The following is a 19,596-nucleotide window of genomic DNA, read 5'->3' as shown; positions in this document are numbered from 1 at the left end:
GTATCTCATATATCTACCAACTTGACAAAGAAAAGTTTCACTGTTCTCTTTCATATGGTTTGAGATGGAAAAAAAATTGGACCTGTCCACGTGTTGCAGATAATGTTATATGTACACACATTAATTGAGAAAAAGTACCGTAATTGAAATTATGTTTCATTCATGTTAACTGTATTAACATACAAATACTTTATATGTGTTTTATTAAATTAAAAACTCAATGCTCCAATGATTTCCTGAACAAGAGAAACAATATCCTTATTTTTCTCTTTCTAAATTTGTGTTCTTCAGTCTTTGAATTCTTGCAAGTCAGGTATATCAAGTATCGAAAAATAATTATTCTAATGACAACACAATAAACTATGCTCAATCAAAGAATATATTCTTATTCTTATTATTGTTATTGATATTGTAACTGTTTTCACTCATCACACCCACTGCTATTGTCATCTTCTGCAGGCTCTACATTCTCCTCATTCTGATGAATTGCTTTTTTTGGATTTGGTTCATTTTGATGACAATTCATTTTTAAAACGAAATATAACACCGACAATAACAGCTAATATGGCGATGAAACAAAAAAAAACACTAATGCCATCTTCATGATGTTTTCTAACAAGAACCGGATAAGTTTGTGACTTGTCCGTCTTTTGCTAGAAAGATGTTGGTCTAATCCTTTTTTTTTTTTTTTTTTTTTTTTTTTTTTTTTGTAGAAACGCTGTATTTTCAAACACCCATTTTAGTGCCACAAAGACGGTTTTTGTAGAAACTTGTTATGTAAATAGATGCCGCTTGAAATGAAGTGAAGGAAACTATAATATGCTCAAAATTTAAATGTTTGGACTTCCCCGGTTTTTGCTACCAATTCCTCAATTTGAAATATCATTAAATGAAATTATGCTATTCGCTCTCAATTAAATAATATAAAGATATTAACAACATATGTTACTCGATACCAATTAGTCAACTTTTATCTAATGTATTATATTTTATACATACTAGTGATACTTTTATTACTTTTCAAAAGTTTACATTAAAATTCTTGCTTAAAATAGTGACATAAATTCAAAACATTTCTAATACTTAGCTACACTCTTTTGTATAGGCCTACAACCTATGGAATTGTGTAATTTATTGTTATACTGAATCCATCTAGCATACAACTAATAAGACGCTAATTGTTTTCCTTCCGTCATTTTATCGCGTGCTTTTCGCAACATTTTCAAAAGTTCTCTGCTTTTTGGTTAAGAAGTCAATTATTCTTCACATACTTACAATACCATTAAACTTCAGATAATTAATACAAAGAACAGATTATGAGCATTATTATATCTCAATAAAACGGAAGAAATCAGCATTAAATATGATACGAGTATAAGACGTGAAGTATATAATCTATAAATGTGGTAAGAAGCGTCACTTTTGTATCTACAAAGAATGTACCTTCTATTTAGTACAGAACAATTCAGTTCACCTTCTTCTTTGAATGCATATTAAAAAAATAACTTCGTTACACTCATGTCTTAACTCTCCAACATACACGACCATGCTTATGAAGAGTTTCGTTCTTCATTCTACAGTATGCCACTGTATTAGATGATCCTAAAAACTTAGAGCAAAAGTGTGCATATATTTTATAAAATATTGAAAAGGAAAATGAATTAATTATTCAATAAGAAAGAAATGAATAACGAACAATAAATAATTTACATACAGACTTATAACTGGACCCCAGAACAATTACAAAATTCTATCGACAACCGTTCAGCAGTGTTTGATATTTAACGTCTTAGAAATTTCTTTTAACAAAATTCTGAATGATCAGAAACATGTGAGGAGCGCAAGAGCGTCGCGGTTATGGCGTAGCACTTCAATCTGGACCTGGTGACTGAGATGCTTAATTGAGAGATGTTTATAATAATCAGCAGCCACTTAACAGTATATTTTGCAGTAAATTTAGGTATAGTTGGACTATACAGAGTGATTCATTATTACGTGTAAATATTTTGTCTGTGTAATGTAGGGGTGAAACTAAGATTAAAACGTTCTATGAAACTTTTTCTCAAACCTTTAATTCCAGAGTTAACGCCATTTTCCGTGGAACTTGCGCTCCCGAACAAAGAAAGGATAACACACCAAATGTAAACTAATTATCACTTTCGTACAGTGCATTTGGACTTCAATACAAAAACAACCAAAGTCACTAAGCCCATATCCTCGACAGTCCACTTATGCATGTATTGTGAACTAAAACCAAACACAGTAAATAATGTAAAGCAATTTCTTCTAGACTTTACGCATTTGCACAATTCTTAATGTAATGCATGTTCAAAGTGCTGTCCCTCAACTTGAAGACATACCTGTGCTCGCCGCTTTAGTGATCTCTGAACGTTACACAGCCCGTTCAACTCATCACGAACAATTCCACACACATGTTCAATTCGCTGTTGTAGTACTTCTACGTTAAGTACACCAGAGGCATACACTAACGACTTCAGGCGGCCCCAAAGGTAAAAGTCCAAAGGGTTTACGTCCGGTGATCTGGCTGGCCAAGAAGTTGACCCTGCGCGGCCTATCCGTTGATCTGGATACACAGCATTGAGATACGCACTTGCGTTGCGGCAGTAATGCGCAGGAGCACCATCGTGCATAAACCATAAGTTCACTCGCGTTCCAAGAGGGATATCATGTAGCAGACCATTCAATTCGCGTTCCAAGAATGCGCGGTAGATTTCCCCATTCAACCGCGGAGGTAGAACTCGAGGTCCGAGTAACTGATTCCCCACAATGCCACACCAAATGTGTGGGAGAACAGTAATGCCTATGCAGTTACTACGACGTAGGTTCCATCTGCTGGAACTCTGGAATTAAAGGTTTTGAGAAAAAGTTGCATAGAACGTTTTAGTCTTAGTTTCACTTCTACAATACACACAAAAAGAATTTACACGCAATAATGAATCACCCTGTATACATGTTTTTTTTTGTGCTTCTCAGACCTGGGGAGACAACGTAGAGTTGATACAATCGATATTGGTCTACTTCACTGTGCTCTGCAGTGTTGGCGTCTACTGCTGTCTGGGAACTATGATAACGGAAAAAGTACGTATGAAATATTATTTGTGTTATTATTGCTTCTGATAGTCAAGTTATCATATCTTCCATCGACATTTCACAGGCGTTATTATTTCTATCATGCTCTCGTGTACAATGATACATACTGTATATGTCGCAGAATAAACACGTGCCAAACCCCCGTGATACGGTGTTAAAATTAAAGCAAGCCTTCCACAGCGAAGACAAATATTCGTTCTGATATTACAACATATTTTGGTTCAGGAATATAAGTTTGAGTATTCACCTTTCGTTGGGGATTAACAACTTCATAGTCTCGGAACTATATTCAAGTTCTGTCTGAAGAGCAGTGTAGCAAGACTTATAACTGCCACCCATTCTGCAGGCCCGCTATGCCTCACTACTACAGACAAGTGCGTAGGGTACTAAGCTGAATCCCAAGTACTTCCACTGTCCCATAATAATTGTCCGGTACGCCGAAATGGTATTTCAGTAATTACAGACGACGAGGCAAATGAGAAGTGCACGCATGAGGAGAAGCGCTGTAGATCAGTGCACAAGATTATGCAGATCAGTAACGTGATCTTATTGAGACAAGCAACACACACCGCCCAGAAGATTACCGAAAGTGGGTATTGGTTTTCAACTCACCGGTATGGCACTATATACAACCCAGTGTAGCAAAGTAAGGTGCAAATCGTTAGTAGAGCATACTCCTTCATTGAGTACGTACGTTTGAACAGACATGGACATCCTGGGAACACAACTGGCGGTAGTGAGTGACAGGGGTAGCAAGAACCTTACAGACAGTGAATGGCAGGCGGTATACGAGTTTTTTTTAAAACACTACGGCTGACGTAGTGAAGAAAGGTGCCATAACAGGTGCGGCCGAGAAATTTCATCTCAGTAAAAGAACAGCACGCTGCATTTGGCAACGGGGGCGGCAATCTTTGGAAAATGGTTCCATGCTCATCACCAAATTAATCCCAGCAATAAATACAAAATGGACCGCGCACAGGGAGAATTCAGGTGTAAGTTCAGCAGGACAATACGCGTCCGCATATCGCTCCCAACGACCGCACCTGGATGGATGCTGCAGCAGCCAGTGGAATCACTTTGGAACTCGTGTGCCAACCGCCAAACAGTCTGGATATGAATGTTTTAGATCTGGGTTACTTCCGGGAATTCAGTCTCTCCAGCATCAGTCAGCTCCTCAAACTATTGATGAGTTGATCGCCGCCATTGGAACAGCTTTCTCTCAGCTGACACGCGACAAGCTCAACAATATCTTCCTCACTTTGCAGTCCAATCTCATTGAAACGATGAAAGTCAATGACGGGAACAACAACAAGATTCCCCATAAGCAAAAGGCGCACCTGGACCACATCAATATCCTGCCATCTCGTTTGGAGTGTCCTCGGAACATTTACGACGAGGCTACAGTAGCACTGCAGCAGTAGGTCTGTGGTTCTAGGCAAACTGTTGAAATGACAACCTTCCCGGTATAACAGGCACTTTTTTCGTCTTTACTCGTAGGAGAATGTTTTTCTTTGTTTCACTTCTTGGTCAATTTATATTACTCCTGGAGTTAATAAAGTTTCATTCCTAGGAGTATTTATTTTCGGCTCAATGACTAGCCAATTTGTACTGATCCTAGAGCCATAAAGTTGTGCAAGTAGTATTCATGTTCTCTTTCTGGCTCAATGATTGGCCAGTTTATACAGATCCCGGACTAATAATTTTTTTCTTTTTCTAATTGAGTGACAATTTTGTACTGATTCTGGAGTAATACAATTGTATTACTCATTCATGTGTTTCATTTTGCTCCTATGTAAACGCCATTGTAAAATTATGGATATCGGACAATTATTATGGGACAAGAAATAAAAGCGACCAGGACAATTATTATGGGACAGAGGGAGTACTTGTTTACTAGAGATGAACAAAACTAACTGCCGCTCTCGCTCACTGAGTTCGTTGCAATTGTCTTTCGAGTCTCGTCTCGTAACTCTCGTCCGCTTCGAATCTTGTTCATCAGTCTCGAAATAGCATTTGGTTGGCGTGGAAAAATTTCGTAAATTTGAATAACACACACCATTGATATAAATAACATTAGAAATGTTTAATTGATACGAAAAGACAAAAGAAAATAGTATTACAGTTATCAAATTTTTCTGGTTCTACTATCTATCAGATGTTACCTATGGTTTTACGAGTATAAATAAATAATTTAAAGTAAATTTGAATTTCTAAGACAAATAAAATACAGCGTTAAATAAAACGTTTTGTTTTACCTGAGATTGTATACTTGATCTCAAACACACAAAAAAGAATTTCCTAGTCTTTTAATAAGTAATGAAATAATGATTGGGAACAGATTACTACACTGAAAGGTAGAGATGGTGTTTCAAATGGACTACTTTATTGTTTATACATATATAACAGTTGCCAAAACTGATAAACTTCAGTCTCGTATTAACAACTGTAGCGATTCAAGGCTGCTTGACGTTCGACAGTTTATCACTCCCGAAGTCCCGATGTCTTGGAACGTTTGCTTGAAAGCAGTCAACGAGAGGGAATATTGTCGTGCGGGTTTTCGCTTTGCGGGCACTGTTATTCTTGCTTTCTCGATCGTTGCTGAACTCTATTGTTTACTTATACTCGTGTAGATAAATTGAGTCCCTCGCATAATAGGTGAGAGTGTCCTAGAATATCTAAGAAAACGAGGAGATATAATTGATTTACGTGAAAGTCGTGAGGGCGGTGTGAAAGTCCTAAAGTGTTGCTCAGCCAGTATAATGTTATACGCAAATTATTTGAAGAACAGTAAAAACTGATGAGTTTGTGACTTGTGTGTGAAAGATAGTTAATTGTCCTTGCTAGTCAAGTATACTTTTTATACTTGTAAAATAAATAATGTGAAATTGAAAACAAAAACAAAAATACTTGGCCTATTTAGAAATCCGAGTTCCGTGCACTTTAATTACGTGCAATTTATAAATATTTTATAGGGAATTAAATGTAATTTTTCCAAGACATGCGCACAATTTACACAGGATTTACTGTATTTAAATCAAGTGTATTCATTCATTTTCAGTTCGAGAGCGTAAAAGACGCGGCCTGGGCATCTGACTGGGTGGGAGCACCAGTCGAATATCAGCGATGTATCTTATTCATAATCGCTCAGGCTAATCATGGATTTAACCTGACAGCTGGAAAGTTTGTTCCATTATCCAACAAAACTCTCATGAGTGTACGAATGCTTGTCAATTTTAATATAAGTATCCTTAGCATAAGAATTAATGTAGTTTTATTTCAGTGCGATAATACTTTAGAACGTGTTGAATTAACATCTTTATGCTCGACCATGCCGAAATGTAGTAATTATGCACCCGGTAGCAGTCCTTTTTGCATGTCATTAAAGTACACCTACGTATTAAAGTACAGGTGTTCAGCCAATGACAAATCAGCTTACGAGTGTTCAGCCAATGACAAGTCAGCTTTGTACCGTTAAAAAACCGCAAGTATCGATTATTCTCGGATATGCAATCGAAAGAGAATTAGTGAAAAGTCACGGAGGCTGGAAATCCAATACTGTCGCAGAAGGTTATGTTCTGTTACTATAATAATTAGCGTTAATTGTAAATAATATTCAAATAAATTCAATTTGTCATCTCGTTTTTCAATGTCGAATTCAAAAATCAAGGTTATATCAAGTTTAACGGGATTACATCAAGGTCAATGACATTATTGTTCCTCGGAAAAAATCAATACTTTCGCGTGTGCGCGCATCTCACAATTCACGACCTAGAACAAGGTCACTTCCGATCTTGTCAGATACAAATAAAATGTATACATATGAATAATTTCAAGTTAGAAATATGGTCGAGCATAAAAAGTCGTATGAAACTTGCCTATAATGGCAATTAAGACGCTCGTATGAATATTATGAAACTCGCTTGCGCTCGTTTCATAAACTTCCATACTTGCGTCTTAATTACTATCATTATATGCTCGTTGCATAATGTACTATTAATTATGTACTGTGTTTATGTTAAAACTAGTCACAAAGATATAGTACCTCCGTCCCTTAGCTTTAACGTCAACAGAGTACATAATTTAAAATTGTTAATTGAACATGGTCTAACTCATGATCTTCCATAACACAATGCGTGCTGATAGTTATCCAGTAATTTAATTAAGCTTAACGAATGTTTGTTGTCATGTTAATTATTTCGACAACAGAGGTCGAGAAATAATTATCTAATGACAGCAAACACGAGTTAAATGACAAATTAAATTAACTGAGGATAACAATTATCACGAATTGTGTTCGGCAAGATAATTCCAATACGAACAACTAAACATTCGAGGTTACAATAATATGATCCAGAAAAACAGTCGAATCGAAATAGAGATGATAAAAATAAAAGGCTCTTTGGAATAAGAACAACTGAACATTTGAGGTTATAACAACACTTAGATTCCCGGCATATCAATAGAACTGGAAAAGGCATACGACGGCACTCTTATCCTTTTATCCAACCATTTAATATAATTTCACGGAGCACAACAGATTTCAGGAGTCCAGTTCTGGTCCTTATCTATTTTGAAAGCAAAGTAACACTCATAAGCTCTTTTAACTAGTGTAGTAAAAATTCGCCTGAGGGTTTTCAGAGTTAACTAACCAGAAACGTAACAAAATTTGTTTATGTGATTTATATAATATTTCGAGGTATGTTTCGCTTTATAAGATACTTTTACCACACTTAAAATTAGGACAAAGAAAACACGGGTTATAAAACTTGTTCCATGATTGTAAGTTCCAACTCAACTGAGAATACTATCTCTCACAGTCTTATGAGGATTAAAATTTATTTTTATGAATTCTGACTTCACAGGCAATAGTGATCTAAAGTTATAGGTCAAACTGTTAAAGCAATTGAAATATTTCAAATTTTCTTTCCATTAGTATGTTAAGGACTAGGCCTATATATAGCAATAAAAATGAATCAGTTTTTATAAAATTATAAACAAATTGTGGGTGGTAGAAAAATTCTGACTTCATTTTTGGAATCAGCAGATGAAATTACATAAGAAACAGCAGAAATTTTACATTTAACAAAATGGGTAGGGGACAACTGGCCACAGAAAATTGGCCACAGAGGCAACTTGCCACAGAATTGAAATTCGTATCAAAGACAATTAGCCACACATTAAAATTCGAGGCAATACCCAAATTCGCAACAATTTACAATATATTTCTATGATAACACAAGACAAATCCTGAAGCTGTAAACTAATTGGGAATTATGGCAGAAGAAATTTGCTTCACAAAATCAGAGAGAGAGGCTATCCTGGCTACATGTACATGAGACTTAGAGAAAATAAGAATGGAGTTGTTTGGCGCTATGACTTGCGTGGCGGGTGTAATGCAACAGTCACGTTATTAGAAGATGGAAGCAATGTCGTCAAAGAACCGTCTGAACACAAGAATCATTCTGCAGCTGGGGAAAGATTAAGGTAAAGGCATGTACAGAGAACATAAAGGCAAGGGCGGGGACTTCCCCAGAACCAACGTCTGTCATAATTCAGAATGAGTTACGGCGTATTGCAAGAAAAGTCAATGTGAATCTACCCAAGAAAGCATCTATTAAATAAACTGTGCGCCGTGCCAGGAAGCTGCACCTACCACCTGAACCAAGGAATATTGACGAACTGAACGTTATAGCCGACAGAGACACTAAGACCGTACAAGGAGAAAGGTGGTTGTTGTATTTTGAACAGGAGGACAACGTGAAAGTTATCATATTTGCCACTAATTCACATATAAATAAATTGTTATGGTCCCATTTTTGTATAATGGACGGTGTGGCAAATTGTCTTGGCCAATTGTCCGGAACCGAACAAAATCACTGTTGACCAGTGTTACTGTTGCATGTTGAGACAGCGCGTCTCACGTAATTGCTTGATTGCTGATACCCCAAAGCAGATACGATACAAATGAAATAAATGAACGTAAGATAAAAAATTATCACTTATTAATTTTGAGCACCATGCTTATAACTATCAGCGTAATTCGATGCTCATTGTCAATAAGCTCGTTCTTTGGTTGAGAAACTTTCGCGTGGGGTTATCATTTTGATATACAAGTGCTGAAAGTGTGTGAGTCAAGATTGGAGTCTTATCTTATTATACAATTATTCCACTATAGGTAATACTCAAGAAAATATAACTAAACAAACAGAATTCACTATAACGGAATTTAAGTTATGTGAAACGCCTTTGTGATACGTAATAATAATAATAATAATAATAATAATAATAATAATAATAATAATAATAATAATAATAATAATAATGGCTTTATTTAACCTGGCAGAATTAAGGCCGTAAGGCCTTCTCTTACACTCAACCAGGATTAAAACTTGCTTACATAGTTGAACATACAACTTGATCGGAATTAAGTAATTACATACTGACACAATTTAGGTACATAATGAGATCAAAAGAGATAGTTATATAAAAATTTACCTCATAAAATTAAATTAAACATAGTGGAATACATATTAATGTTGTTAGAATCAAATACGAATCACATAAAAAGAGAAGCCGATAATTCAATAAAAAATGAACGTAGTAAAAATAAAAATAAACACATTAGTATACATATTAGTATTAGATTACAATTAAGTAGGATTCACACAATTAAACCAGAAACCGACAATAGAATAAAATTTACACAAAAAATAGATTAATAATAAAAATACAACACAGTGGGATACATATTGGTGTTAAGTGATAAATAAGCACGATTTACATGATTACACAATAAAAATAAGAAAAAAAAGATACAGTGGAACATATTCCATTAAATATTTGCAACGCGTTAGATTTGGCAACTCATCATAAAATAATTTTCTAATTTACATTTAAAGGAAATTAAAGTTCGGCAGCCCTTGACTTCAGGCGGCAGAGAATTCTAACTATTAACTATTTGCAATTGTTTGAATCGATTACGAACTAAACAATTTTACATAATACGGTGTATTCGTTGAGAAAGAATAAAGGGTATAATAATAATTTTTGTGTTCATCCATCAGTTCATATCACACATTGTCACACAGTTGGCTGCATAGGAAGGAAATGACAAAACTTCACAATCAAATGATTTTAAGTTTCGAGTCCACTTTAAACTTCTTGCAGCATTACCATAAAATTAGTTTGTCTCATGTAATCTTCTTATATCGAATCAATACTGAAATGACTGGCAGGAATGCTCTATGTGGAAATTCAATTTGTTTTCAGATGATGAACGAGTCCCTGTCTCTCTTCATGTTCCTACTTACGATGAAGGACAAGAATGAATCAATGCATGGAGAACTGACGCAATGAATTTTATTCACTTTCTCCTAATCAAACTGCGTTTACCATTGTCTGCATATGGGGGAAAGGAAATACAAAAATGTCCAACATTGCAACGTACAAAAAAACTATAATATTTTATTGTAGCATTGTAATTAATATGAACAGATAATACACCCTCCCATACATTCTTAATATTGCAATGACATTCACGTGATGTAGAATATGTTATCCCAAAAACAGGTTTCCCTCATAATTGAGACGTTAAAATGTTGTGAAGCGGTGCCAAGAAGGCGAGAACTAGGGAATATTGTTTCGAATTAATAGGAAGATGACAAAATATGATTTCACATGTGTTTCTGTGCTGTGTGTGAGTTAATTTTAAGCAATTGTAATACTAAAATTATAATAAATGATTTCTTTGCATTTGAAAAGTTGCTCCAAACTTTGAAACCATATTTCGTACTGATATTCAGAATTGCGAGAAATTTACAGAATAATTCGCAAGATCTGTCGATATTTATTCGTTTGTACAGCTCGATTATTTAGTCCTGACAGCTCAGCGACGCAAAAGAGGGGAGGTATTAGGAGTAGTGGGGAGAGCTCCGGAGTAGAGGTAAGAGAGAGCGGTCGATAAAGGAATGCAGTACAGCTTAATTGTACTAGAAAAATACTGATCTACCGCACGTATGACATCTGATCGCTCCGAAACAAGCGAGTGACTAACCCAAACACCCCTTGGCGTAACTAAATGGACTCGCCTGACCCATGCGCACATTTCCGGCGACTGTCAGGACTAAATAATCGTACTGTAACGTATTCAATACTGACTACCATGGCGCGCCAGGAGAAATCGCAGTGCGTGGTTAGGCGAGTGACGCGACGGGTGGGAAAACTGGGCATACGCAGGATACAGCGTTCGGAGTTTAAAAAATATCATTTAGTAATACAGGTGTCTCTTTGTAATGTAGCTAAATAAGTTGTTTACGTATTATTTAACGTATATAAAATAACAGAAGTAAATATATTCCATTTATTAGGCTACTGGAAATGCAAATAAACTAATACAGGTCTATTCTGTTTATAATAAATGTGCTTATATTTGAAGCAATGCTTAATTACAGTATTTAGATTTACTTCTGTTATTTTATATACGTTAGACAATACCTAAATAGTATATTTTAGTTATATTTCAAAGACGGAAAATATCCGTCCAGTAGACGCTTATTTACCCAGTGCTACTTTCTAAACTCCTAAGCTATAGTGCTGCACTTGGTCTTATTCAGTAAACATTGGTACCTCTTATTTGTGCATCTTTATTCATCCCATTGCAAGCTACGTAAGTCAAGCGATTTTTCAGTATTGAGCTTACAAGGAGAGGACATGCTCTGTATATCACCGAATGGAATAAGATTGTGTAAGATGAAAGTTCAAGACGTACTGTTTAAAGTCATACCTGATACGAGTGGCCAATGACCCCTCGTTTTGAAAATATTGGCTATTGTTTGTGACATACTTCCGTTAGGTGATCAATAGGGAAACATTAGACTGTGAGCATATTCCGAATCTCACCGGTGAGCAATCCGATGCCATCACGGTGTTCCGAATTCCACCGATGACGTCATTGATGCTCCACCGGTGTCGCACCGGTGCCATCAACTTGCAGAGGTGGTGGCAGGCTCCATCAGCCGCCATCAGTGAATCTGATTGGTTCTTGTATAGGGCGGGAATTAGCAGACGAATGACATCGTGCACTGTTGTGCCATGGCGGTGTGTTCTGCTTTAGTTCTGCTGTATTGTTTGTAATGAGCACAACGTAAAAACAATATGTTAATGGCTTATGAGCGAACATGTCAACGGACCAGTTATTACTACCGGTTCAAGAAATAAGTTGTTTATGATCTATTTTATTTGAACGAGATGGCAGTACGGAAATTTCGCAAAATTTTGCTAGCGCAGCACAGATAACTACTTACACAGTCGCCATGACAGCATCGATTCTTCCAGCAGTTTTGTTCCTTATTTTCGTTGCAACTTGACGTCATTGATGCCACCGTACCGGTGAGATTCGGAATACGCTGTGTGTAACAGTGTAGCCCATATGGTTGATGCTGAGTTTTCACCAGGCAACCTGAGTTCGAATCTTAACTGGTCCTATATTTTTTTCTTTTAATAATGATTAATATTGTGATCACAGTTATCTGCTTACATACCTATATCATATTTCTCAATGTATTGAATGCTTCATGATGTTTTAAACAAATTACTAATTAACTAACATTGTACTGTAAAGGATAAACAATGAAATACTGCTCACGTAGGAAGGTAAGATGTGTCACTAGTGTCTGTTCTATTTCTGTAGCAGCTGTTCCATTTCATTTTGTACTCAATTCATTATGATGTCATAAAAACACATAAAATACACATATTTCCTGCACAGCAAATGAAATAAGGTTGTCCACAGTCACACACATTTTTCCGCACTTCTGCTGCGAAACAGATATCCTTCACATTCACAAACACTTCTCGTTCGTTTATCAATTTCTTTGCATTTGAAAAGTTGCTCCAAACTTTGAAACCATATATCGTACTGATATTCAGAATTGCGAGAAATTTACAGAATAATTCGCAAGATCTGTCGATATTTATTCGTATGTACAGCCCGATTATTTAGTCCTGACAGCTCAGCGACGCAAAAGAGGGGAGGTATTAGGAGTAGTGGGGAGAGCTCCGGAGTAGAGGTAAGAGAGAGCGGTTGGTAAAGGAATGCAGTACAGCTTAATTGTACTAGAAAAATACTGATCTACCGCACGTATGACATCTGATCGCTCCGAAGCAAGCGAGTGACTAACCGCAACACCCCTTGGCGTAACTAAATGGACTCGCCTGACCCATGCGCACATTTCCGGCGACTGTCAGGACTAAATAATCGTACTGTAACGTATTCAATACTGACTACCATGGCGCGCCAGGAGAAATCGCAGTGCGTGGTTAGGCGAGTGACGCGACGGGTGGGGAAACTGGGCATACGCAGGATACAGCGTTCGGAGTTTTAAAAATATCATTTAGTAATACAGGTGACTCTTTGTAATGTAGCTAAATAAGTTGTTTACGTATTATTTAACGTATATAAAATAACAAAAGTACATATATCCCATTTATTAGGTTACTGGAAATGCAAATAAACTAATACAGGCCTATTCTGTCTATAATAAATGTGCTTATATTTGAAGCAATGCTTATTTACAGTATTTAGATTTACTTCTGTTATTTTATATACGTTAGACAATACGTAAATAACATAATTCAGTTATATTTCAAAGACGGAAAATATCCGCTCAGTAGACGCTTATTTACCCAGTGCTACTTTCTAAACTCCTAAGCTATAGTGCTGCACTCGGTCTTATTCAGTAAACATTGGTACCTCTTATTTGTGCATCTTTATTCATTCCATTGCATACACGCATATTTCAACATGGTTTTGAATAGCCTATAGGAACTGACAACCGAAAGTGAATTAAAACATAATAATAATAATAATAATAATAATAATAATAATAATAATAATAATAATAATAATGATGATAATAATAATAACAATAATAATAATATCAAGCTTTTAAAAATGAGAAGGCATTAGGATTCGAACTCAGCATCCAACCACATGAGCTATGCCGTTACACAGTCTAATTCTTCCCTATTAGGCACCTAACGGAAGTATGTCATAAACAATAGCCAATATTTCCAAAACGAAGTGTCATTGGCCACACATACCAGGTATGACTTTTAACAGTATGTGGAACATCTCCTGTGGCGCCCATATATGTGATTCACGAACTGTGTAAATAGATCTTCAATTAATAAGATAATAATAAAACATCTAATGCATATAATTTTGCATAATTTAACTTTACACAACTATATCTTCTACGTAACTGTAAACTTTCGGTTCTAACTTTTGATATAGTGTCTAGCCATTTTGAGAGTAATTTATCACTTTATTAATTTTTATGGATCAGTATACTCCACGTTATTGGCTTGTTGTTCAGTCAATTGTCCGAAGAGAGGTCTGCAGTTCACAAGTGATAACAACGAGGCACCACTTATAAGGCAACTAAGCTTCGGAAGGGCAGGGCATAGTTGCGCCACACGGTCAGATAAAATGCAGCATATAAAAAGGGTCCCTGTTTTGTGGGCATAGTTGCGTCCCGTTCCCATCAGGTAGAGAAAAGGCCATGCGGAAACTCGAGCCTCGTAATCAACCAAACTTATTGATTTCTTATTCGATTTATATTCAGTATCGATACCGTTAAAATGAACACCATAAAGTTGGCAGTATTTTATTAACTGTTCTTCTACTGTTTATGCAGTGATTATAGATAGCCTACCGTTAAAATGAACACCATGAATTTGGGAGTACTTTATTAACTGTTTTTCTACTGTTTATGCAGTGATTATCAATAGCCTACCGTTAAAATAAACACCATGAAGTTGGCAGTACTTTATTAACTGACATATTCAAATGAGTGTGCCGTTGGAATATGGGGCCTTAGCAGTCTTGACATTTTATTAGTGATTTTCACACCGTCTATGGCGTATAGTGAGGTTAATTTAAAATGAACGTTAAGTTTAGTGAAAAGGGTGAAGAGTTAATAATTGATAATGGTTCTAAGTTTCAATTTTCGAAACCCTGTACCGTAGGGTTAAGATATCTATGTAGAACCAAAAAATGCAGTTCATTTATTGTGTGTGATCAATAAAAAAGTGTAATTTTAAATGGCAAAATTGATCATATGCTAGGCCTACCTGATTTCAATGCAGCTATCACTGTAATATTTGTAAGTAATTTGTTTGTATTATGACAATCACTTTCGTGTGTACTATGCTCATCGGGGCGCAACTATGCCATGTCCATCCTGCTACCTCATTTCTTCGGGACGCAACTATGCCATGTCCCATCTGCTACCTGATTTCTTCGGGGCGCAACTATGCCATGTCCCATCTGCTACCTGATTTCTTCGGGGTGCAATTATGCCATGCCTAGGCCTCCCATTTGACCGCGGGGCGCAACTATACCATACCGCTTCGGAATAATGGGGTAGGATGGCTAGTTCCTTTCCCCCTACATTGTATATCGCCGACTAATTACTTATTACACTCATCAGACTTCAGATGTATACGAACTTCATCCTCTGACGCATATCGTCGAGTCAGATATACTGCTGATAATAGATGTACATATCAGTCAAAACTTCAATGAGAGGAAGTTATTAGGGTATACGGAGGTATTGCTTAACTCTACGTTCAATTATCTCACACAAATTGTACAATCATACTAAAGAAACCAGGTTTTTTTTAAATAACGCAATTTGCGTAACGGGATAAGTTGATTGTATTGTATTGTATTTATATACATTCTATGGTATTCGTACATCGCTTCATAGCTAGAATATGAATATATATCAAAAAATCTTAATAGTACTACAAAGTCTTAATTATAGTCACAGTCTAGTTGAAATATATACAGAAGAGTTTTACAAAATAGTCTATTAGTACAACGCAAAGATTTAGTAGGCCTATCAATACTTAATACAGGACAGAAATATTCATGAATGTCATAAATTAACCTACAGAATAAAAGACGTGAGAAATTAGGCACTTCTTTAATTTGGCCGTAAATAATCTTATGACTTGAGTCTCATTTTTATATCCATAGGGAGAGTATTAAATATATTTACTGACACATAATAACGTACTCCTTTTTGATAGCACGATAGATTTGCCGATGGAGTATGAAAGTCAATTATTGACAAATATTGATACTATAAACTGTTGAATTAGTTACAAAGTTTTCACGATTACATACGAGGAAGATTATAAATGAAAAACTTTAGGCCTACTGACAAGCCATGGGCATTACTTCTAGTTTTTTTTAAATGGGCCCACACGATTCTCTACATTTGGCACCTACTATTATTCTAATTACTCTTTATGTAGAAGGAATATACTGTTACGTTCTGTAGAATTTCCCCAGAATATTGTTCTAAAATTCATTACCGAGTGGAAGTATGCAAAGTATAGGTTATTGTTTTTAAGGTATTCATATTTACTGTATCTTACACAGATCTAATAACAAAACGTGCTGAATTTAGTTTCGGTGGTAGCCTTAAATTCTTTAATGTGATTTTTCCAATTTAACATATTGTCGATTTGTAAGCCAATAAATATTGTTTTAGTTTCTATTAGGGACCTGTTGGTAATTATTGCACTTGAAATTTTAGAGGTAGAATTTGGGTACGATATGAATTGGATTATGTTAGTTTTATTACAATTTAATACACATTTATTAGCAGACAACCAATCATATATTTTGAGGGGAATTGCTTCTGTTGAAGATTGGAATGTGTTTAAATTATTAGTTGTAATTACTATACTTGTATCATCTGCAAATAATATGGTATGACCTACATCTTTTATCAGCGCGGCAAGATCGTTCATGAACACTAGAAAAAGTAGGATACCTAAAATTGATCCTTGTGGAATTCCATTAATAATAGTTCCCCATGTGGAGGCACATTTCACAGTGGTATTAATTTCGACTTTCTTCTGTTAGCATTCCGAAGTAAGTGGTCGTAGAATTAGAATTGGTATCACAATGATGCAATTCAAAACTATATTAATAAATAATAATTTTATTATGATGAAAGTAAAATACATTTATATCATATTGCTACACCAACAGCAACTTAATTAATAAACAGTAGAATCCCTCTCATGTGGGAATTCTCAAGTTCTAAAAGGCACATGTAATAGCCTAACTTGCCTTCCACATGATAAAACTGTCCGAAGAAATTTTAACGCATGACAAACATTGTAGTTATGAGACGGATTACTTAAAATTTCGTAATTCAGCCGAAATATGAATGATAGTTCATAACCATTGTATCCTGGACAGACCACATTACTTCAACTTACAATAAAATATGTAACTGCACTGACTACATTGAAACGGGCTACGTAACACCACTGAACATTATTAATGGAAGAAAATCCTCTCCAAAATGCAGGAAGGTCATCTTGGTAGACCTATTGGCGTTCTTGCGTTTCCCTACCCTGTGTCACAGTTACTGTTGATTTCTATATTAAATGTAATCATCAAAAGCGGTGACGGCGTGATGTAGCATTGTGACTAGCATACAGATATCATAAACTTGAGGACACCATAGTACGCTTTCGTTGGTTATGGGTGACAATGCAGCTGGATTTCACTGGAACCTTAAAGATGTAAAAGATGAATCAACAGTGTTTGTAACATCCCAGATCACATATATAACAGATTGCCCATCCTTATGTTGAAATCGGTGGCACTTTGAAGAGAACAACCGCCAGGATCGCCACCCGTCCGCCGTCAACGAACACGAGATGGCAGTACAGTCGCTAATACAACTCAAATGGGAGTTATGACGTGACTCCTTATGTAACAACTAGATAGCAGCATAGTAAACCTGACAAAAGTTGTTACCGTCAAAGCCTGCAAGGCCGAGCAATCTGGGAATATATGATCTAGGGTAACACACAGCGAAGTGACGGTATTTACAGGGAAGCGCCACTGTTGTACGACAGAAGCGGTAAGATACAATAAGCTTACTAGACGTTACAGTGCTCACTTGTGGGAGCATTCTCCTCAACAGAAAAAAATCAGGATGACGAAGACAGTTCTAAGTTTATTTTCTATTTCCTGAATCTTACTATAGAAAACTTATAAGTAAATGAAAAAAATTTGAAGGAAAGAAATAACATGCAGCTGAAGTATGTATATTTATCTTGGCCTACTGTGATAATGAACAACAACGTAAGTCCCTAAATGTTTTGCAATAATTGAAGACCTCCTCGGAATAAGGATGCAACCAACACAACTGTAATTCATTCTTCAGGAGAAATGAAAATAATTTCAGGGGTTTATTTTATTAGGCCTATATTTACCACCACAACCATTTCACTAAAAATGTTTATTCAGCCATTGAACGCCATAATCTATTATTCAAATCTAGTTTTCAGGTAAAGACCCCTGTGAAGGAGACGTGATTAATTTCAAGGGAAAAATTGTTCCGGGGCCGGGTAGCTCGATCCTGAGAACTTTGGCTGAGCGCGCCAACGCTCTACCAAGTGAGCTACCCAGTAACTCCACCCGACACTGTCTCAACCAATAATTATGCAATAATTCATTATTACAAATGCTTTAAAATTACTTTTTCTACCTGTATCACTTATTTAAAGAATCTGATGTTACAACCTTTTTCCGGGGAGGTCTTCAATTTAAGGTCTCGTTTATCTTCTTAGATACTATTCCATGGTGTCCTGTAACTCGACATTTAACATATGGTACCCCGAAATTTATTTATGAATTACATTCACCATGAAAGGCAAAAAACGCATAGCACTTGGACTTTTTTTAGAATGTAGATGAATTGCAAATTTTATGATATTTTGTGGTTCTGTCAGAGAATGAAACGTGGTAATTTGATAGAAAAGCAGCCAAAACTAAGAATAAAAGAATGAGTAAATAAATTATCTGCCTCTTTGATAGATTAATATGATTTGTTGTTTTAATGCAATACAATTATATAATCAAGAAATGTGAACAGTGATTAGCCGGTATCATTTCATATGGTATTTTGTCAAATGAAATGAAATGATTAGCCTAGAAATGTCCCGTTGAGGGCAAAGGCCTCCACTGTAAATTCTGAATGATCTATGTTTTCATAATCGTTCGATAAAATGGAAGTTTCCTTGCTAAGTTATAATAATAGGGAATTAATATGTAACTTTTTTTTTCATAAAGTTTCATAACATACTTTTAATAAAAAGGGAGCAGAATACAGTATATCTTTCGGTCCAGTTTTCTATTAAAACTTTGTCATCTTTCTAAATAATAATATTTTAGGCCTATTCTATATTCATTCTTTTAAACCGTATATTTCAACTTTGAGCTTGCCCTAATGAATAATCACAGAGTAAGTATACTGAGATATTCATCAGAGTTAAATTTGTGTCGAAGAAAAGACCGGAGTTTAATATTCATGATACAGATTGTTATAATAACTGTACTGGAAACAGGAGTTGTCCTTGTCTCTTACTCCCACTTTAAAATATATATCT

General features: G+C 35.7%; 1 protein-coding gene across 1 annotated transcript; it reads left to right on the top strand.

The window, feature by feature from the left end:
- Positions 1-3,000: 3,000 nt before the first annotated feature.
- On the top strand, positions 3,001-10,790 carry LOC138704306 (uncharacterized). The gene is made up of 3 exons (XM_069832169.1): positions 3,001-3,099; positions 6,170-6,325; positions 10,381-10,790. Exons 1-3 carry the CDS (start codon positions 3,085-3,087, stop codon positions 10,465-10,467), a joined length of 258 nt encoding a protein of 85 aa, XP_069688270.1. The 5' UTR covers positions 3,001-3,084; the 3' UTR covers positions 10,468-10,790.
- The last annotated feature ends 8,806 nt before the right edge of the window (positions 10,791-19,596 follow it).

Source organism: Periplaneta americana, chromosome 8, assembly GCF_040183065.1.
Source record: "Periplaneta americana isolate PAMFEO1 chromosome 8, P.americana_PAMFEO1_priV1, whole genome shotgun sequence".
Classification (NCBI taxonomy): Eukaryota; Metazoa; Arthropoda; class Insecta; order Blattodea; family Blattidae; genus Periplaneta; species Periplaneta americana.
The sequence above is the reverse complement of the archived record's forward strand: the minus strand, read 5'-3'. Positions and strand labels throughout refer to the sequence as shown.